The 16539-nt window shown below is 44.8% G+C and overlaps 1 protein-coding gene across 1 annotated transcript in view; it reads left to right on the forward strand.

Annotated features, from left to right (window-relative positions):
- Positions 1 to 16539, forward strand: part of LOC140203595 (serine/threonine-protein phosphatase 2A 65 kDa regulatory subunit A beta isoform-like) — an 83112-nt gene that overhangs the window by 26258 nt on the left and 40315 nt on the right. Inside the window, exons 6-10 of the mRNA XM_072269643.1 lie at positions 1104 to 1305; positions 9407 to 9522; positions 10921 to 10981; positions 13620 to 13751; positions 15696 to 15754. Of these exons, the coding sequence (XP_072125744.1) occupies positions 1104 to 1305; positions 9407 to 9522; positions 10921 to 10981; positions 13620 to 13751; positions 15696 to 15754 (570 nt within the window). The remainder of the gene's footprint in view (positions 1 to 1103; positions 1306 to 9406; positions 9523 to 10920; positions 10982 to 13619; positions 13752 to 15695; positions 15755 to 16539) is intronic.

Raw genomic sequence — 16539 nt, forward strand, 5'->3', positions numbered from 1 at the left:
AGTGGATATGGGGAGGATGTTTTCTATGGTGGGACAGCCTAAGACCAGAGGAAGCAATCTCAGAGCAGAGGTTTATCCAATTAGAATGGAGATGAGGAAGGATTTCCTTATCCAGAGAATCTGTGGAATTCATTGTCACAGAGGCAAAGTCATTGGGTATATTCAGGGCAGAGAGGTTGATAGATTCTTGATTAGTCAGGGCATGAGAAGTGACCTGGTTGAAGCATATAAGATGATGAGAGGTATTAATCGTGTGGATAGCCGGAGGCTTTTTCCCAGGGCTGAAATGGCTAACATGAGGGGGCATAGTTTTAAGGTGCTTGAAAGTAGGTATAAGGGAGACATCAGAGGTAAGTTTCTCACCTAGAGAGTGGTGGGTGTGTGGAATGCACTGACAACAAAGGTGGTAGAGGTGGATACAGTAGGGTTTTTTAAGAGACTCTTAGATAGGTACATGGAGCTTAGAAAAATAGAGGGCTATGCGGTAGGGAAATTCTAGGCAGTTTCTTGAGTAGGTTACTTGGTCTGCACAACTTTGGGGCCGGATGGCCTGTAAAGTGCTGTAGATTTCCATGTTTCGATGAAGGGATATGGGGAGAAGGCAGGAGATTGGGCTGAAGGTGAAATGGATCAACCATGATGAAATGACAGAGCAGACTCGATGGGCCAAATGGCCTAATTCAGCTCCTATATCCTACGGTGAAAAGTGACCACTTGGGTGATTAGCTTGGAGATTCACTGAGCAGAGAGTGGTGCTTCAAGAGCAGGAGAAAGAAAATTGATTCATCAATAAATTTTTGCTCTGTCATGACATTTGCTAATATACTAATCCAAGGAATGCTTCCATCAAAGGTTGCATGTTGATACACTCCAGTACTTGTATCCTGGGAAGATTCCAGCACACATTGCAAAGTAATGAAACCTGTTGCTACGTTCTAGGTGATCTGAACGGATATCATCTGGGAAACAATTGTTATATTGTCAGTATTTATTTTTATGATTTTTTTGATGAGATTAGTTCTTCCTAATGTTAACTTCAGTAAATTAATTTTGTTTTTTAATGAAGAACCAGCTCAATCCCGGTTTGAACATCTTTTTCACAGGATTCGGTGAGGCTGTTGGCAGTTGAGGCTTGTGTGAGCATAGCCCAGCTGCTGCCCCAGGAAGACCTGGAAGCGTTGGTGATGCTGACCCTCCGGCAGGCAATGGACGATAAATCCTGGCGTGTTCGCTATGTGGTGGCAGACAAATTTTCTGAAGTACGTGTTATTGCTAAAGCACAAAGTGCATCTCTTTGGTATGATGGTATGGTGCATTTATGTTTTAAAACTAGTCTTTAAGTTTTCTGTTCCAGTTGGAATCCCTTCTGATTCTGTCAAAAGTCATGAAAACACGATTAGTTCCTCTAATATAGTTTTAAAAAATCATTAAATCAAGCACCTGTGTATTTTTAATATAATTGACTGACATGCCAAAAGGTGCTGAGGTTTCTTTCCAGATTCATTTAATTAGCCTGTTTTTAAACATGGATCTGAAATAGAACAAAGTTGGTCTGAATTGAGCTCAGATCTTTTTCAGTGTATCTGAAGGATAATCCTGTGACAGGGGTTTAGAACAAACTTGTTGGCATAGTGCCAGGGATCTGGGGATTCAGCACGTGCACAGGTTGATGACACTGATATTTTTCACTTTTGACTGGAGGAAGTTAAGGGGAACTTCAGTTCTGTTTAAAAATGAGCCGAAAGGTTGAAAAGCCAGGACGATCCTCAGAGACTTTGACACTCAGGAACTTGAAATTACTCACCCTTTCCACAGTCCCCTTGATTAGGACTGACGTGTGTTCCCTTGACTTCCCCTTCCTGACGTCCACAATCAGTTCCTTGGTTTTACTGTCATTGTGGTAAATTTTGTGATGTAGTACATGAATTAATTAATTAAATTAAAATTTTGATGGACTGGACTTTGCTGGTTCCTTCCCACTGCTGACTTCACACAGACCGGGTATGGGGTAGGGAGGTTGTGATTCAACTTCACCTTCCTCTGGTCCACAATCAGTTCCTTGGTCTTACTGACAAAGTGCCAGATTGTTGCCACACCACTCAACCAGCTGATCTATCTCACTCCTCTTCGGCTCCTTGTCACCATCTGAAATTCTGCCAACAATAGTTGTGTCATCGGCAGATTTATAGCCCTGAAGAGCAGTCTTGGCCCGAAAGATCGACTGTTTATTTCATTTCCATAGATGCTGCCTGGCCCGCTGAGTTCCTCCAGTATTTTGTGCTGGGTTTCCAGCATCTGCAGAATCTCCTGTGTGTTTATGTTTTTTGAACCAGATGGTCTTTGTTCTCAGTATAAAACTTGTTGCCTCAGGCTTCCTCCTGGTGCTCCGGTTTCCTCGCACAGTCCAAAAGCATTCCGGTTAGTAGGTTAAAGGGTCATTGTAGATTGTTGCACAAGTTGGTGGGTTACTGGCGGTGCCGTTTGAAGGGCCGGAACAGCTTGTTGCGTTCTGTGTCTCCAATTAAATCTATGCCCTTTAGTCTTAGGCTTTCCCAGCCTGGGAAAACACTCGGATCAACTGAAATCTCCGTGCTTTTCTCACCACAATGTAATACAAATCCTCAAAATAAAGGCACATTGCCTACACAGGTTAATTGCAAACATTAACGATCAGGTTAACATTATTTAACAATTAAGAAGCATTATTTAATGATTAAATAACATTATTTAGTTGTTTTTTTTGACCTGAGAAATTAGCTGATTACAATTGCTCACGTTGTTGTCTGTGTACCATACTTTCGGATTCAGAGCCATCAACGACAATATTTTCTCAACTTTGCCTTTCTTTAAAAATTTAAAATTCTGTCTCTTAAGGCCAGGAAATTCCGGTCCCACCCCAAAGCATTGAGATTAAATCTTTCTGTTCTGTATGAGTGTAAAATCTGTACTGAAGCAGCTGGTTTATCTGTGGATATACTATCAAGGATAGATCATTACAGCTGTTTTACCTGGGTAACACTAAAGATTGCTGCTTCTAAATGGACACCATTTATCTAACCATTCCCTTTTTCTCCCCACTCATTTATTTCTTTACCAGAGCATGAGGTATCCACTCATTGATAAACATCTGAACACAATGGCAACATTTCTCTGGGTTTCTTTCCTCTTACCCCATGGCTTCACGTGACCCTGATTGGGGGGGTGGGGTTGGCTAAGCAGGTGCTACACCTTGCCCAAGGGTGACCTGCAGGCTAGTGGAGGGAAGGAACGCCTTACACCTCTCTTGGTAAAGATGTATTTCCACTCCGCCACCCATGATAAAATTGAATAATTCAAAACGGTAAACCTGATCGAAAATTAAAGCAAATTACAGATGGACCAGTGTTCAAAAGCACACAGAAAACACAGCCATTTTGTCAGCTTAGGATTATTACCCTTGGAACAGGCAAAGACGTTATATTGTCTGTCTTTATACGATAACTAACCCGTGTTCAAAAATAAGCTCCATATAAGGTAACACACACAAAAATGCTGGAGGAACCCAGCAGGTCAGGCTGCAGCTATGGAAGTGAATAAACAGTCGACGTTTTGGGCCAAGACCCTTCAGCAGGACTGGAAAGGAAGGGGAAATATGCCAGAACAAGATAAAGGTTGCCAGAGCACTTGTGAAATTGGCACCAACCCATTATTGGAAAACAATTGCATTAGAACGGTACGGAGTTTATTGTATTTATAAAGTTCTGCTATCATTGCTAATGACAGACCATCACAAAATGCACTTTCTATGCTCAAGATCACATATAAACTAATCTTGCAATGAAGTCTGTAGCTAAGGTACAGTTCAGATTTTCAATTTTGAAGTTCATATTTTCAGAGTACATACATGTCACCACATACAACCCTGAGATTCATTTTCCTGTGGGCAGACTCGGCAATTTCTATAGAATAGTAACTGTAAACAGGATCAATAAAAGATAAAGTACAAATGCAAATATAAATAAATAGCAATAAATAACAAGAGTATGAAATAACAAGATAAAGAGTAATTAAAGTAAGATCATTGCTTGTGGGAACATCTCAATCGATTAAGTCTACTTATCCCCTGTAGTTCAAGGGCCTGATGGTTGAGGGGTAATAACTGTACTTGAACCCGGTGGTGAGAGTCCTGAAGCTTTTCTACCTTCTACCTGATGGTTGAGGGGTAGTAACTGTTCTTGAACCCGGTTGTGAGAGTCCTGAGGCTACTGCACCTTCTACCTGATGGTTGAGGGGTAGTAACTGTTCTTGTACCTGGTGGTGTGGGTCCTGAGGCTTCTGTACCTTCTACCTGATGGTTGAGGGGTAGTAACTGTTCCTGAACCTGGTGGTGAGGGTCCTGAGGCTCCTGCACCTTCTACCTGATGGCAGCAGCAAGACGAGCGTGGAAAAGAAAGATGGTGTTGTCTTTGTGATTCCTCTGTTCACGTGTTAATGCACAGATTGCTGCTATTGAAACCCGCTCTATCTTTGTTACTCATTTGGTTTCTCTTGCCTTTAAAGCTTCAGAAAACCGTGGGTCCTGAAATTGCGGAAAATGATCTGGTTCCTGCTTTCCAAAACCTGTTGAAAGATTGTGAGGTTGAAGTGCGAGCAGCTGGGGCCAACAAAGTTAAAGGTTGGTTGGGAACTCTCATTCTTGTCTTTTCCATCCGGTTTAAGATGTTGTTGCTGAAGCACAGTGACAACTTTCTGGCAGCAAAAACAACTATCAATTACTTCATTAATAGACTCTTGTTCTGGGCAATGACACTGCAATCTGTGCCTGTAAGTTTCCTAGTGGAGATGAGCCTTTGATCCAGCTGTACAACCTGGCATTTTGCAGTGCAGTCCTGAACATTATTTGCTTCCGTTTCTTGTCTGCTCAATTTGTCTTTTTTTCCTGCGCATTGTGTGATTGATGGTTTTCTGTTTTTAATGGGTTCTGTTGGGTTCCTTTGCTTTGTGGCTGCCTGTAAGGACACAAATGTCAAGGTTGTGTATAGTACACATGGTGGTTGCACATTTTGTCCGACGATGACAGGAAACCTGTGCGGGAGAGTTTTTAAAATGGAAAAGCCTTTGCACTGTGGCAGTTCCACTCTCTTGGCCTCAGAAGTCCGGGTCCAGTGGTATGAACAAGCGCCAGAAGAAACTGGGGTCTTCTTGTTTGCAGTGGATGACCAGGACGTTTTCTGTGTCTTTTCATGCCCCTCGTTCTCCACGGAGTGATGCAGAGCCACCTTCCTGGCCGTTGGGCTTTACTGTAGATCGCACCCGCCCAGTCCGCTGAGGCTGACTTTGCGTGCTAGGACTGGCTTGTCCCAATCTCACCGGAGTATGAGACTGCTGTCACGTGCAAATGGCTGCTTGCAGCCACAGGGGAGAGATGAGTGTCCGGTGGGGAGCGAAGGTGAGTGAGCTGCCCCGGAATGGACACGACAAGCCCCTTCACCAGAGGTGCGACCCCTTCCCTGGACACCCCTGAACTTTGAACTCCTGTGAAAGATGTAAACAAGGTTGAAAGAATGCAGAGAAAATTTATAAGGATGTTGCCTGGTCTGGAGGACCTGACTAAGAAGGAAAGATTGAATAGGTTAGGACTGTATTCTTCAGAATGCAGAAGATGAGAAGAGATTTGATGGAGGTACAATATTATGGGGGGGTATGGATGGGATAAATGCAAGCAGGTTTTTTCCACTGTGGTTGGGTTGGACTACAACCAGAGGTCATGGGTTAAGAGTGAAAGGTGACAAATTTAAGGGGAACATGAGGGGAAACTTCTTCACACAGAGGGTCATGAGAATGGAACGAGCTGCCAGCACAAGTGGTCCATGCAGTTTTGATTTCAATATTTAAGAGAAGTTTGGATAGGTACATGGATAGTACAGATATGGGGCGGGGGGGTGGTTGTGGTCCTGGTGCAGGCAGATGGGAGTAGACAGTTTGAATTGTTCAGAATGGACGAGAGGGGCCAAAGGGCCTTTTCTGCGCTGTGCTTTTCTATGACTCTATTTAATGTGGTACCACATATCCAGGTGACACTTCTCCAAGTGAGAACAGCATGCCAGCATGCCTCCCCTTTGGCATCCTGATCTGATCCCAGAACTGGATGACAGCAAATGGAAAGGAATTGTGTGCCACTTGACTTCATGTTTCGATGGTGGCTGCTCCTTACAAAGTGCACTTCATTGCTTGTGCAGAGTCTTGAAAGGTTGTGAGATTGTGAAAAAGAGTGAGTGGTGTTCTTTACGTTTGTACCACTGACTGCCTAACCCGAGGCCCTCCGTTGGTCAGGGTCCACCATGGATGTTACGTGCAGCTGTCTACGTGATACGTAAGCCAGGGCAGTATGATATGGAGAGTAAGCTGTTGCCCATGTAGCAGGCTCCCCCTCTCCACGCATCTGATGAATCCAAAGAATCGGCAGAGACCGATACAGTTTGGTACCAGTGGCGTCGCAGGGGTTGACAGCGTTGAACTCAACGTAGGACTGCCTCGGAGAATCCGGCTCTGGATTTTTCCCTCTGGGTTTACTCCTGTGAGTGGGTATAGCCGCAAGGCATTGGAGGTTTGAGATCAGAGTCTTCCTTTTCCTAGATGAGCTGCTAACCATGAGCCCCATCTGACCGAAGTGACCAGTTTTGAAGTGTCAGTGACCTGCCTTCTGCTGTCAGTAAGCCACATGCAAAGGCCAGGAGCTGGACTTGGTGTGAGAGGCTGTTTGAGGTGCATGCCATGAGGAGCATTTAGTCTGTGGTGGGTGCTTGTCCCCATTACTGCCCCTGGCCATGACAACCTTAAGGAATCATTGACTGCCTAATAAGCTGCATCTTTTCTCGTGTACGTGTCACTTGATCGGATCTTTCATCAAAGAAACTGGGGTGGATGTTGGGCCACACAGCCACACCACTGTCCACCGATTGTGTCTGCAGAAGCACATCATCACATAGAGAGATAAACTGGAACTAGAAACTAGAGCACATCATAAACCTGAATGAGTCGAAATCTACTTCGATTAAAGCATGCTCAGGTACCATCGGCCGACAGCATCGGGGGAGAGAGGGAGATTCACTTGAGTGTGAGGCCCTTCCTTTGGGAACAGCCAGTGAGAGGCTGCCACAAGCTGGCGCCTTCTCCAGCACAGCCAGCGAGAGGCAGATAGACGGCACTGCATACTCGCTGGCCCTGCGCGCCTGACTTGATTTCAATCTTCTTCAGCGCTTTAATCGGCGAGAGGTGGAGGCAACCGTGGGCTTATGAAGCACTTGGAAACAGCAAAGTGCCCGATCAGCCCAAAATCGAGTCACCAGATTGGAGAGGACAGCCTCTGAAGTAAAACGAAGATGCGAAAGGGATTGCTTCATGAACCGTCCTTGGTAGTGTAATGTGGATTCCCTACTTTCAAGTAAGCAAGCTAGTAGACAAAGGTAGAAATATTGTGAGTTTGCTTCCCAGATGGACCCACTTCATCCACAAAATCTGGCTCCAATCATGCGTTTTGAAAAGGAATGCATGAGTTATATTTAGCCTTTCAGATTGTGGTAGTTTAGTCATGGATTCTGTCTTCATGCAAAGGGGAGCTGGCCGGGATAAGTATCGCAACATTAGTCGTCTTGGCCTGCCCAGTTTCCATAAATCAGATGTTTCAAGTGAATTGTGATGTGCTTGCCAAAGTTCTTTGCCAGTCATCTTCAGTAGCTGGTACATTAATGCCAACTCATTGAGTTAATTTGCACCAGAACAACTTGGCCGACACCATAGAGGAGGAGTGGGCCAATTTGATACCTCTGAATATCTATTTAGTAAGATTACAGTGCAGAATAGGTACACTGAGCCACACTGCCCAGCTATCCCCCAATTCAATCCTGACCTAATCACGGGACGATTTACCAGTTAATGACCAGTTAACTTATGAAATGTGCACTCGAAGGAAACCCATACCGTCACAGGGAGACCGTACAGATGTGCCAGAATTGAACCTGTGCTGTCTGACTCTTGATGTTTACACTGTATGTGCTGGCCTTGCTTTTCTTGTGCGACTTAAATTGTGCTTCAGAACGTATGTTTTCTCTTGCCACTATCTTCTGAGAAGATACAAATGTTAAGGCAGATGCTTTTCAGCAATTGCTTAATCTGTTAAACTTTATTGATTTATCATTGTGGTGAGAGTGTGGAACGAGCTGCCAGCGCAAGTGGTGCGTGCAAGCTCGATTTCAACGTTTAAGAGAAGTTTGGATGGGTACGCAGATGGTAGTGGTATTGAGGGCTATGGTCCAGATGCAGGTTGATGGGAGTAGGCAATTTAAATGGATCGGCACAGAATACATGGGCCATTGTTTTGTTTGAGAATAACTCTCTTAACATGCAGTACTCTATCTTGCAGATTTCTGTGAAAACTTGCCAGTAGATTGCAGGGAGACTGTCACAATAAGTCACATCTTGCAGTATGTTAAGGTAATATGCCTTCTCAAATTCTTGGCTAGTTATACAGTCTATCTAAAATTAATGTAGCAACTCATCTCATTCACTTCAGGAAAAAGTCCCTCAGTATTTTGGGTGGGCCTGAAACGAGGATTCAGGCACCATTTATCAGTGTGAACTGCTTGTAACTGGAAAAGCTCAGTGTCCAAGCATGAGTCACATCTTGCCCCCTCTCCCGTCCCATCCCCCTCTCCCGTCCCATCCCCCTCTCCCGTCCCATCCCCCTCTCCCGTCCCATCCCCCTCTCCCGTCCCATCCCCCTCTCCCCCTCTCCCAAAGGGCTGAGTTCTGCCGAAGGGTTTTGGACAGAAATGTCGACTGTCCTTTTCTCCATAGGTGCTGCCTGGCCTGCTGAGTTCCTCCAGCATCTTGTGTGTGTTGCTGGTTTTTTAACATGGTGTTGGCTGCCTGGAGTGATGGTGGAGGCAGATATATCGGGGACTTTTAATGACGTTTAGATAAGCACACGAATGTGAGGAAAGCAGAAGAATATGGACATCGTGTAGATTAGATTGCCCACTTGATTAGGAATTTAAGTATAACATTGTGGGTTATAGGGCCGGTTCTGTTCCATGATTTATATAAACTAGAATATCAAACTGTAGAAGAAATTATTTAAGAATGATCCGTGACTGACCAGGTGGATCATAAAAACGTGGAGCAGGATGGCAACATGACTGAGATATCTAATGACAAACAAGAGAAAATCTGCAGATGCTGGAAATCCGAACAAGACACACAAAATGCTGGAGGGACTCAGCAGGCCAGGCAGCTTCTATGGGGAACAGTACAGTCGACGTTTCTGTAGGTGCTGCCTGGGCTGCTGAGTTCCTCCAGCATTTTGTGCGTGTTGACTGAGATATCTGTCTAGGTTTTCATTTAATCATTTTATGTGTTTCTTTTCCAGGAATTCACCAGTTATCACAGTCTCTCCTGCCAGCCATTGTAGAATTAGCAGAAGATGCCAAATGGAGAGTGCGCCTTGCGATAATCGAGTACATGCCTCTGCTTGCAGGGCTGCTGGTGGGTGGTTTATTCTAAAATGTTTTTATAGTCTATTAGCAATGCTTCCATATGGATGATTTGCAGAATGGAAATGACTGCCTATATCAAATTGATACTTTAGTTTAAAGACGGAAATAACTTTGAACATCTTCTTTCCTTTTGCACCAGAAGCAAATGTGCGATAGTAGCAATTATACTTGTAGCCCAGTGACATGGGTAGTCTTAATTTAGACTTGGGGCTCCCAACCTTTTTTTTAATTGACCATTAACCAAGCAGGGGTGGAAACCCCTGGTTTAGACCATCAGGTTTAGACCCCTGTTTAAGGACTGCGGACTTTGTCAGACTTAGGGATTTTATATTCTGTTTTTATATTGCCTGTTTCTTTTCATTTTGTTGTGCGAGGGGAGGGTGTTTGGGGGTAAAATGTTCTGTTGGTTTTTGTGCGGGGGGTGGGCTGGGGTTGTTGCTGTTCCATTTTCTGTGTGGAGGGAGGGGTGGTTTTGGGGGGGGGCTGATGATCAGGATGCCATTCAATGACTTTCATGTTTTTTCTTTGTTTCATGGCTATCTGGGGAAGACAAATCTCAGAGTTGTACATGATAATAAGTGAGCCTTTGGCCTGCACATCAAACAGATCCAAACAGAAAGGGCAATAAACTCCATACAATCAGATGAGGGGGTGACAACGGTTGTCGCAGAGGAAATAAACAATATCTTTTTGAGATTTTACCAAAATCTGTACAGCTCAGAATATTCAGATTCAGCTCCACAAATACAAAAGGAATTTCTCGACTTGTTAGAATTTATGCCCCTGGATGAAACGTCCTTGACCTCGCTGGAGTTTAACTCAGAGGCTAACGAATTGTCTGCAGCTATAACTAACATGAAGGGAGGGAAAACTCCTGGGCCCAATGGAAATTCCGATTGAAATATATAAAATCTTTAAGACTAAACTAATACCACCTCTGCCTGATATGTATCAGGAGTTATTTGACACTGGATCCCTTGCCCCCTCTCTTAATATGGCAGCAATTACACTACTGTTAAAACCTGGAAAACCACCATCCCTTTGTGGATCTTATAGGTCAATCTCACTTCTGAACAATGATCTCAAAATTCTCTGTAAGGTATTAGCTAGGAGGCTGGAGCCACTGTTGCCAAAAATGGTCCACCCTGACCAAAATGGATTTGTAAGGGAAGGCAGGGCTTCCACAACATTCGAAGAGTGCTTAATATACTTCATGAAAAATCTGGAAGCTTTGGCACACCATTGGCTCAAAGGAGTTAGCAAACTGTACTGGTAAGGAGCGAAAGATGAAGACGGCTAGAATGCAAATGTGGCAAGTTGGCATGTTCTACTAGAAATTCGAGGGGTTATTTTATCAACATTCTTTTTATTGTCAAAACCTGTTTAGGGAGTGGAGTTTTTTGATGAGAAGTTGAACTCCTTGTGCATGACGTGGCTGGTGGATCACGGTGAGTATAGCCTTGATGAATCATTACTTCTGTTGAACGAAAGTCCTTCAAAGTTGTCAAAGTCATCTTCCTGGTGCTTCCATGATGCTGAGTGACCCTACCAGGTGCCTAACCAAAAATCCTTCATCGTGCTTTGTCACATCCTCAAAGGATTGGGTCAGGCTCAAGACACGACATGCCCCTCACAAAGCCATGCTGACTCTCCCGAACCAGACTATGCTTCTTGTAAATCCTGTCTGTAAGAATCTTCTCCTGTAATTTGCCCACCGGTGAAGTAAAACTGACTGGTCCATAATTCCCAGGGTCATCCCTACTCTCTTTCCTGAACAAGGAAATAACATTTGCCAACTTCCAATCATCTGGTACTTCCTCCGGTGAGGACTGGCCAGTGAGGATGCCCAGATCGTCACTAAAGGTGCAGCAATCTCTTCCCTTGCTTCCCGTAGTAACCCTGGGGTATATCACATCTGGCACCCGGGGACTTATCTATCCTAGGGCTTTTCAAAATTCCAGAACATCCTCTTTCTCAATGTTAACATGTTGTAGCATATCACTGCCCTCGCAAGCATCAAGGTCCCTCACACTGGTGATTACTAAAGAAAAGTATTCATTGCGGATCTCCCCCAAAGTCCTCCACTCCAAACATTTTGCCTCTTTTAGCTCTGGCCGGCCCAGACTCTCACTCTGGCCATCCTCCTGTTTTTCAAGTATGTTTTCCTGAATCCAACTCACCAAGTCCTTCTCGTGGCCCCTCCTAGTTCTCCGAAGTCCATTCTTCACTCCCTCCCTGGCCACATTGTAACCTTCTGGAGCCCAGGCTGATCTTTGCATCCTATGCTTCTAGACTAGCTGTTGCGCATCTCTTGTCAAGCATGGCTCCTTCATCCTTCTGTTCTTTCCCTGTCTCAGTGGGACAAAACTCTGCAGAGCTCCATCCAAGTGAAGCCCAAAACGACTTCCACATTTCAATTGTGTGTTTCTGAGTGCATTCATCCCAGTTTGTACTCCCAGGTTCCTGCCCAATGTCCAATACCATCATAGTTCAAACACCGGCGCCCCCCTCCCCCCCAGTTATTACTGCTGCAAGCAATCTTGTCGTACTCTTGTACACATGGCAACAAGAAACAGACTTGACTTTGACCGATACGTTTAATTATTCCAGAATAGCATGGAACAGGCCCAACGAGACACACCGCCCAGCAACCAGCTGATTTAACCCTTGCCTCATCACAGGACAGTTTACAATGACCAATGAGACTACTAAGCGGGACGTCTCCAGACTCTGTGGGGTGTTGGGGGGGGAATCTGAGCACCCGGGGTAGACACACGATCCACTACGGTTCCTTGCCTCTTATTCCAAAAGCAGCGGAGCTGCAAATCTGAAATAGTAACTGAAAATTCTGGAGACACTCAACAGAGCAGGCCAATGAATGGGCAGAAAGTCACAGATACAGCTGTGCATCTCCCAACGTGATCTCATGCCAGCTCATCCACACCTTTTTTTCTGCCCCCTCTGTGTACAAGTTCTTAATCCTGCCTACGTTTCCAGAAGCCGCCTGTTCCATCTGCAGTGCCTCCCTGGTTTTCTTCTTGCCTGGTGGTCGAAGCTATGCTGTACTCAAGCCGGCTTTGCTCAAGGCAACATCACTCAGGTCCTGTGTGTTTTGTAAATGATAGTTCTCTTCGTTCTCTTGGTGTAAGCGAGTTGTGGTATTTAATTGATGCCAGAAGCCTCTCCTAAGACTTGGGCCACTCAGGTGTACTCTGTGTGTCACCCACCGTACTATCTCTCAGCCATTTAAATGGGAGCTTTCAAGCTGAGCTTCTGTACTGTTGTCAGTCAAGATGTAGTTTATACTTGCAACTGTTTGCAAGTGATATTCACATCCTTATCATTTTTATAAATGAATGGCAGATGAGGATTTTTTCCCTGTGCAAGTAATTTCCCAAAAATGGCAGGGCTGATTTTTCTTTAAAGTAAAGTGCATTTTGATTAAAGGCCAATAAAATTAACAACAAATTTGATTTGGACTGTTTTCCTTTTAGTGTAGGTCCCTTTTACCCTGGAATCTGAATATTGCAGTTAGGGCTTGAACAATGACTAATTATTCAATTACAATAATTAGTAATAAATAATGGTAACCTATTCGAAGTATTTTTTAAGTATCTAATGGGGCGACACAGTGGCGTCTGGTTAGCGCAACACTTTGCAATTGGGTTTGATTCCCACTGCCACCTGTGAGAAGTTTATAAGTTCCCCGCGTGACCGCGTGGGTTTCGTCTGGGTGCTCCTGCTTCCTCCCAGAGACCTACTGGTTGATAGGTTAACTGGACATTGTAAATTGTCCTGTAATTAGGCTAGGGATAATCGGGGGGTGGCTCGCAGGGCAAGAAGGGCCTGTTCCACACTGTATCTCAATAAAAAATCAATGATAAATAAGTATATTAAAATGCTACTTTCCAAGTGCATAATTTCCTCCACTGTGTGTAACTTGGTATGGAACAGGTTGACACTTTGAAGAAGGTGGTACGAGCATTTCATTTTGGAACTTTGTATTTTATCAGCAAGGTACATATTTGAAAATCAAGTAGTAACGGCGATCAGATCATTTCTTGACCTGTGAATGCTGTCTTGCAGTGTACGCCATTCGCGAGGCCGCGACCAACAACTTGACCAAGTTGGTGGAGAAGTTTGGCAAAGACTGGGCAGAATCCACCATTGTGCCGAAAGTACTTGCCATGGCCAGTGACCCCAAGTATCATCTAAGGCGTATGTGACTTTGGTCCCGCAAAATCCGTGAGGTTGGGATGTCTCGCCTACCCAAACCCCGGTTTGTGTGAATGTTGTGTGATTTACTGCCCCTGGCAATCGCCTGTCAGCAGAAAATAACAGATTGTTCACTACATAGAATTATTCAGGAGTATATTTAAGAATGTTAACTTAAGCAAACAGTTATTAAAGGAAAGAAAGAGAAAAAAACAAAAAGGGCCCATTCTACTTAAAAAGTCACGTATACAGTGGAGCTGAAATCTTGAACTTCTCTGTAAATCGCGTGCTGGACCTTCCCTCCATCTGTGTGAAAGCACACAGCACCTTCCGAAGGTCACTGGAAATCCATCTTGAACAAAGAGGCTTTCCCACGGGATTATTGGTCCTTCCTCCTCGAAGCCATTCATCTGCACAAAGCACCCTCATCGTCCACTATCTTTTCTCCTGTCTTCTCCCAGCTCCCGCCAAACAAAGACCCCTCTGCCCAGTAATCTCTAGCACCTTCTCCCAATTCTACCATCCTGATTGGATGACACCTCATTCCTGAGCTCAGACCCAAACAGGCTGAAAGCAGAACAGATTGCTCTTACAGAACTGCTAAAATGAAATGCCTACAGCATAGCAGTAAAAATCTGAACCAGGGCATTGACTCTGACTGGGTCAGAATCCTGGATCACCCACCCTAACTGCATTGTGGGTGCACCCACACCTCAAGGGCTGCAGCCCACCACAAAGGAATTAAATACCACTTCAACCTGTGATGCCCACACATTCCTTGGAGGAATATGCAAAAAGAGCTTCAAGTAACAGAGTACAGGTAGTCCCTAGGAGTGGTCACATGTGACAGCTCTCCCAGTATTCAGCATGAGGTACAGGAGCAAGGATATCAGAATCAGGTTTAACGTCACCGGCATAATGTCGTGAAATTTGCTGTCTTTGTGGCAGCAGCACAGTGCAACACACGATAACAGAGAAAACTGTGAATTACAGTAAATATATAAAATAATAGTGTGGAAACAGAAATAAAAAGTAGTGAAGTAGAGCATGGGTTCAGTGTCCATTCAGAAATGGCAGAGGGGAAGAGACTGTTCTGGAATCGCTGAGTGTGTGCTTTCAGGCTTCTGTGCCTCCTTCCTGAGGGTAGCAATGAGAAGAGGGCATGTCCTGGGTGGCGGGGGTCCTTCACCATGGATGCCACCTTTTTGAGGCATCGCTCCTCAAAGACGTCCTGGATACGAAGGAGAAAGGCAAAACACAGTTGTACGAGTTATCAGGTTATAGTAGTACAGAACCTCAACCTCTCTGATATCAGCAGGAACGATTTCAAAGGGAATGGCCCAAAGCAGGGGGGATCCAGGAAAACTTTGTGAGAAACAGAGTGAGAGAAGGATGAAGGGTCTCGGCCTGAAACGTCGACTGGCCTGCTGCGTTCACCAGCAACTTCTATGTGTGTTGCTTGAATTTCCAGTATTTGCAGAATTCCTGTTGTTTGAGAGAAGGACATGGCTGGAAAACTCAAACAGGGCAAGAAGCCGATGTATTAGGAGTCTTTAGTGGGGTTGGAGACGGATATGTTTCCAAGGCCTGATGAAATGTATCCTTGGCTGTTATGGGAAGGAAGGGCTGAGCTCCCAAAGTCTCTTCGAGAGTTCAGTGAACCCCTCTCTCACTGCTCCCCCTCCGTGATCGCTGCTTCCTTTCGATGGGAGTCAGTGAAACCTTCTCTCACTCTGTGATATCTGCTCAGCTCTTTACTTCATCCCTCCCCCCTCCTGGTTTCACCCAGCACCTTGTATTTCTTTCTCCACTCACCTTCCCCACCCCCCCCCCAACTTTTAAATCTACTCATCTTTTTTCTCCACTCCTGCCGAAGGGGTGATTCTGTCGGCCAATCTGAGTTTCTTGGAGTTACGGGTGTACTCATGCAGCTGGTGTTGTCTACAGGGACTTCGGAAAATCTTTTGACAAGGTCCCCAAACGAGCAAGAGACCGAGGGATCCGAAGTAACTTCACAAATTGGGTTCAAAGTGGATTTGCTGATCGGCTTTTGTGATTACCCCGTGGCATACCACAGGAATCTGTGCTGGAACTCTCCTGTAAATGATTTGGATGTGGCTAGAAGTTTAGCAGATGACATAAAAATGTGAGCTTTGTCTTGCAGTGTTAGTGCTAATGATGGTGCATTGGTTAGTTGGCAAACTAGGCAGAGCAATTGTACCTAGAACATAGAACGTTAAAGCACTGTGTTAAAGTGCTGTGCTGATCTTTTAACCTACTCTGAGATCAATCTAACTGTTCCCTCCTACATAGCCCTCCATTTTTCTATCATCTGTGTGCCTATCTAAGAGTTTGTTAAATGCCCCTAATGCATCTGCCTCTACCATCACCTGGCGGGGTATTCCACACACCCACCCACTCTGTGTGTGTGAAACAAAAATCTTACCTCTGTACCTTCCTCCAATCATCTCAAAATTATGCCTCTGGTATTGGCCATTTCTGCCTTGGGAAAAAGTCTCTGGCTATCCACTCTATCCACACTTCTCATCCTCCTTCACCCCAAACAGAAAAAGCCCCAACTCACTCAACCTTTCCTCATAAGACACGCTCTCTAATGCAGGCAGCCTCCTGGCAAGTCTCCCCTGTGTCCCCTCTAGATCTTCTCCATGCTTCCTATGACAAGAAGGAAGAAAAAGAAAATATTTAAAGTAAAACTGGATAGGTATATGGACAGGAAAGGAATGGAGGGTTATGGGCTGAGTGCAGGTCGGTGGGACTAGGTGAGAGTGGA

Source organism: Mobula birostris, chromosome 10 (assembly GCF_030028105.1).
Source record: "Mobula birostris isolate sMobBir1 chromosome 10, sMobBir1.hap1, whole genome shotgun sequence".
NCBI classification, from domain to species: Eukaryota; Metazoa; Chordata; class Chondrichthyes; order Myliobatiformes; family Myliobatidae; genus Mobula; species Mobula birostris.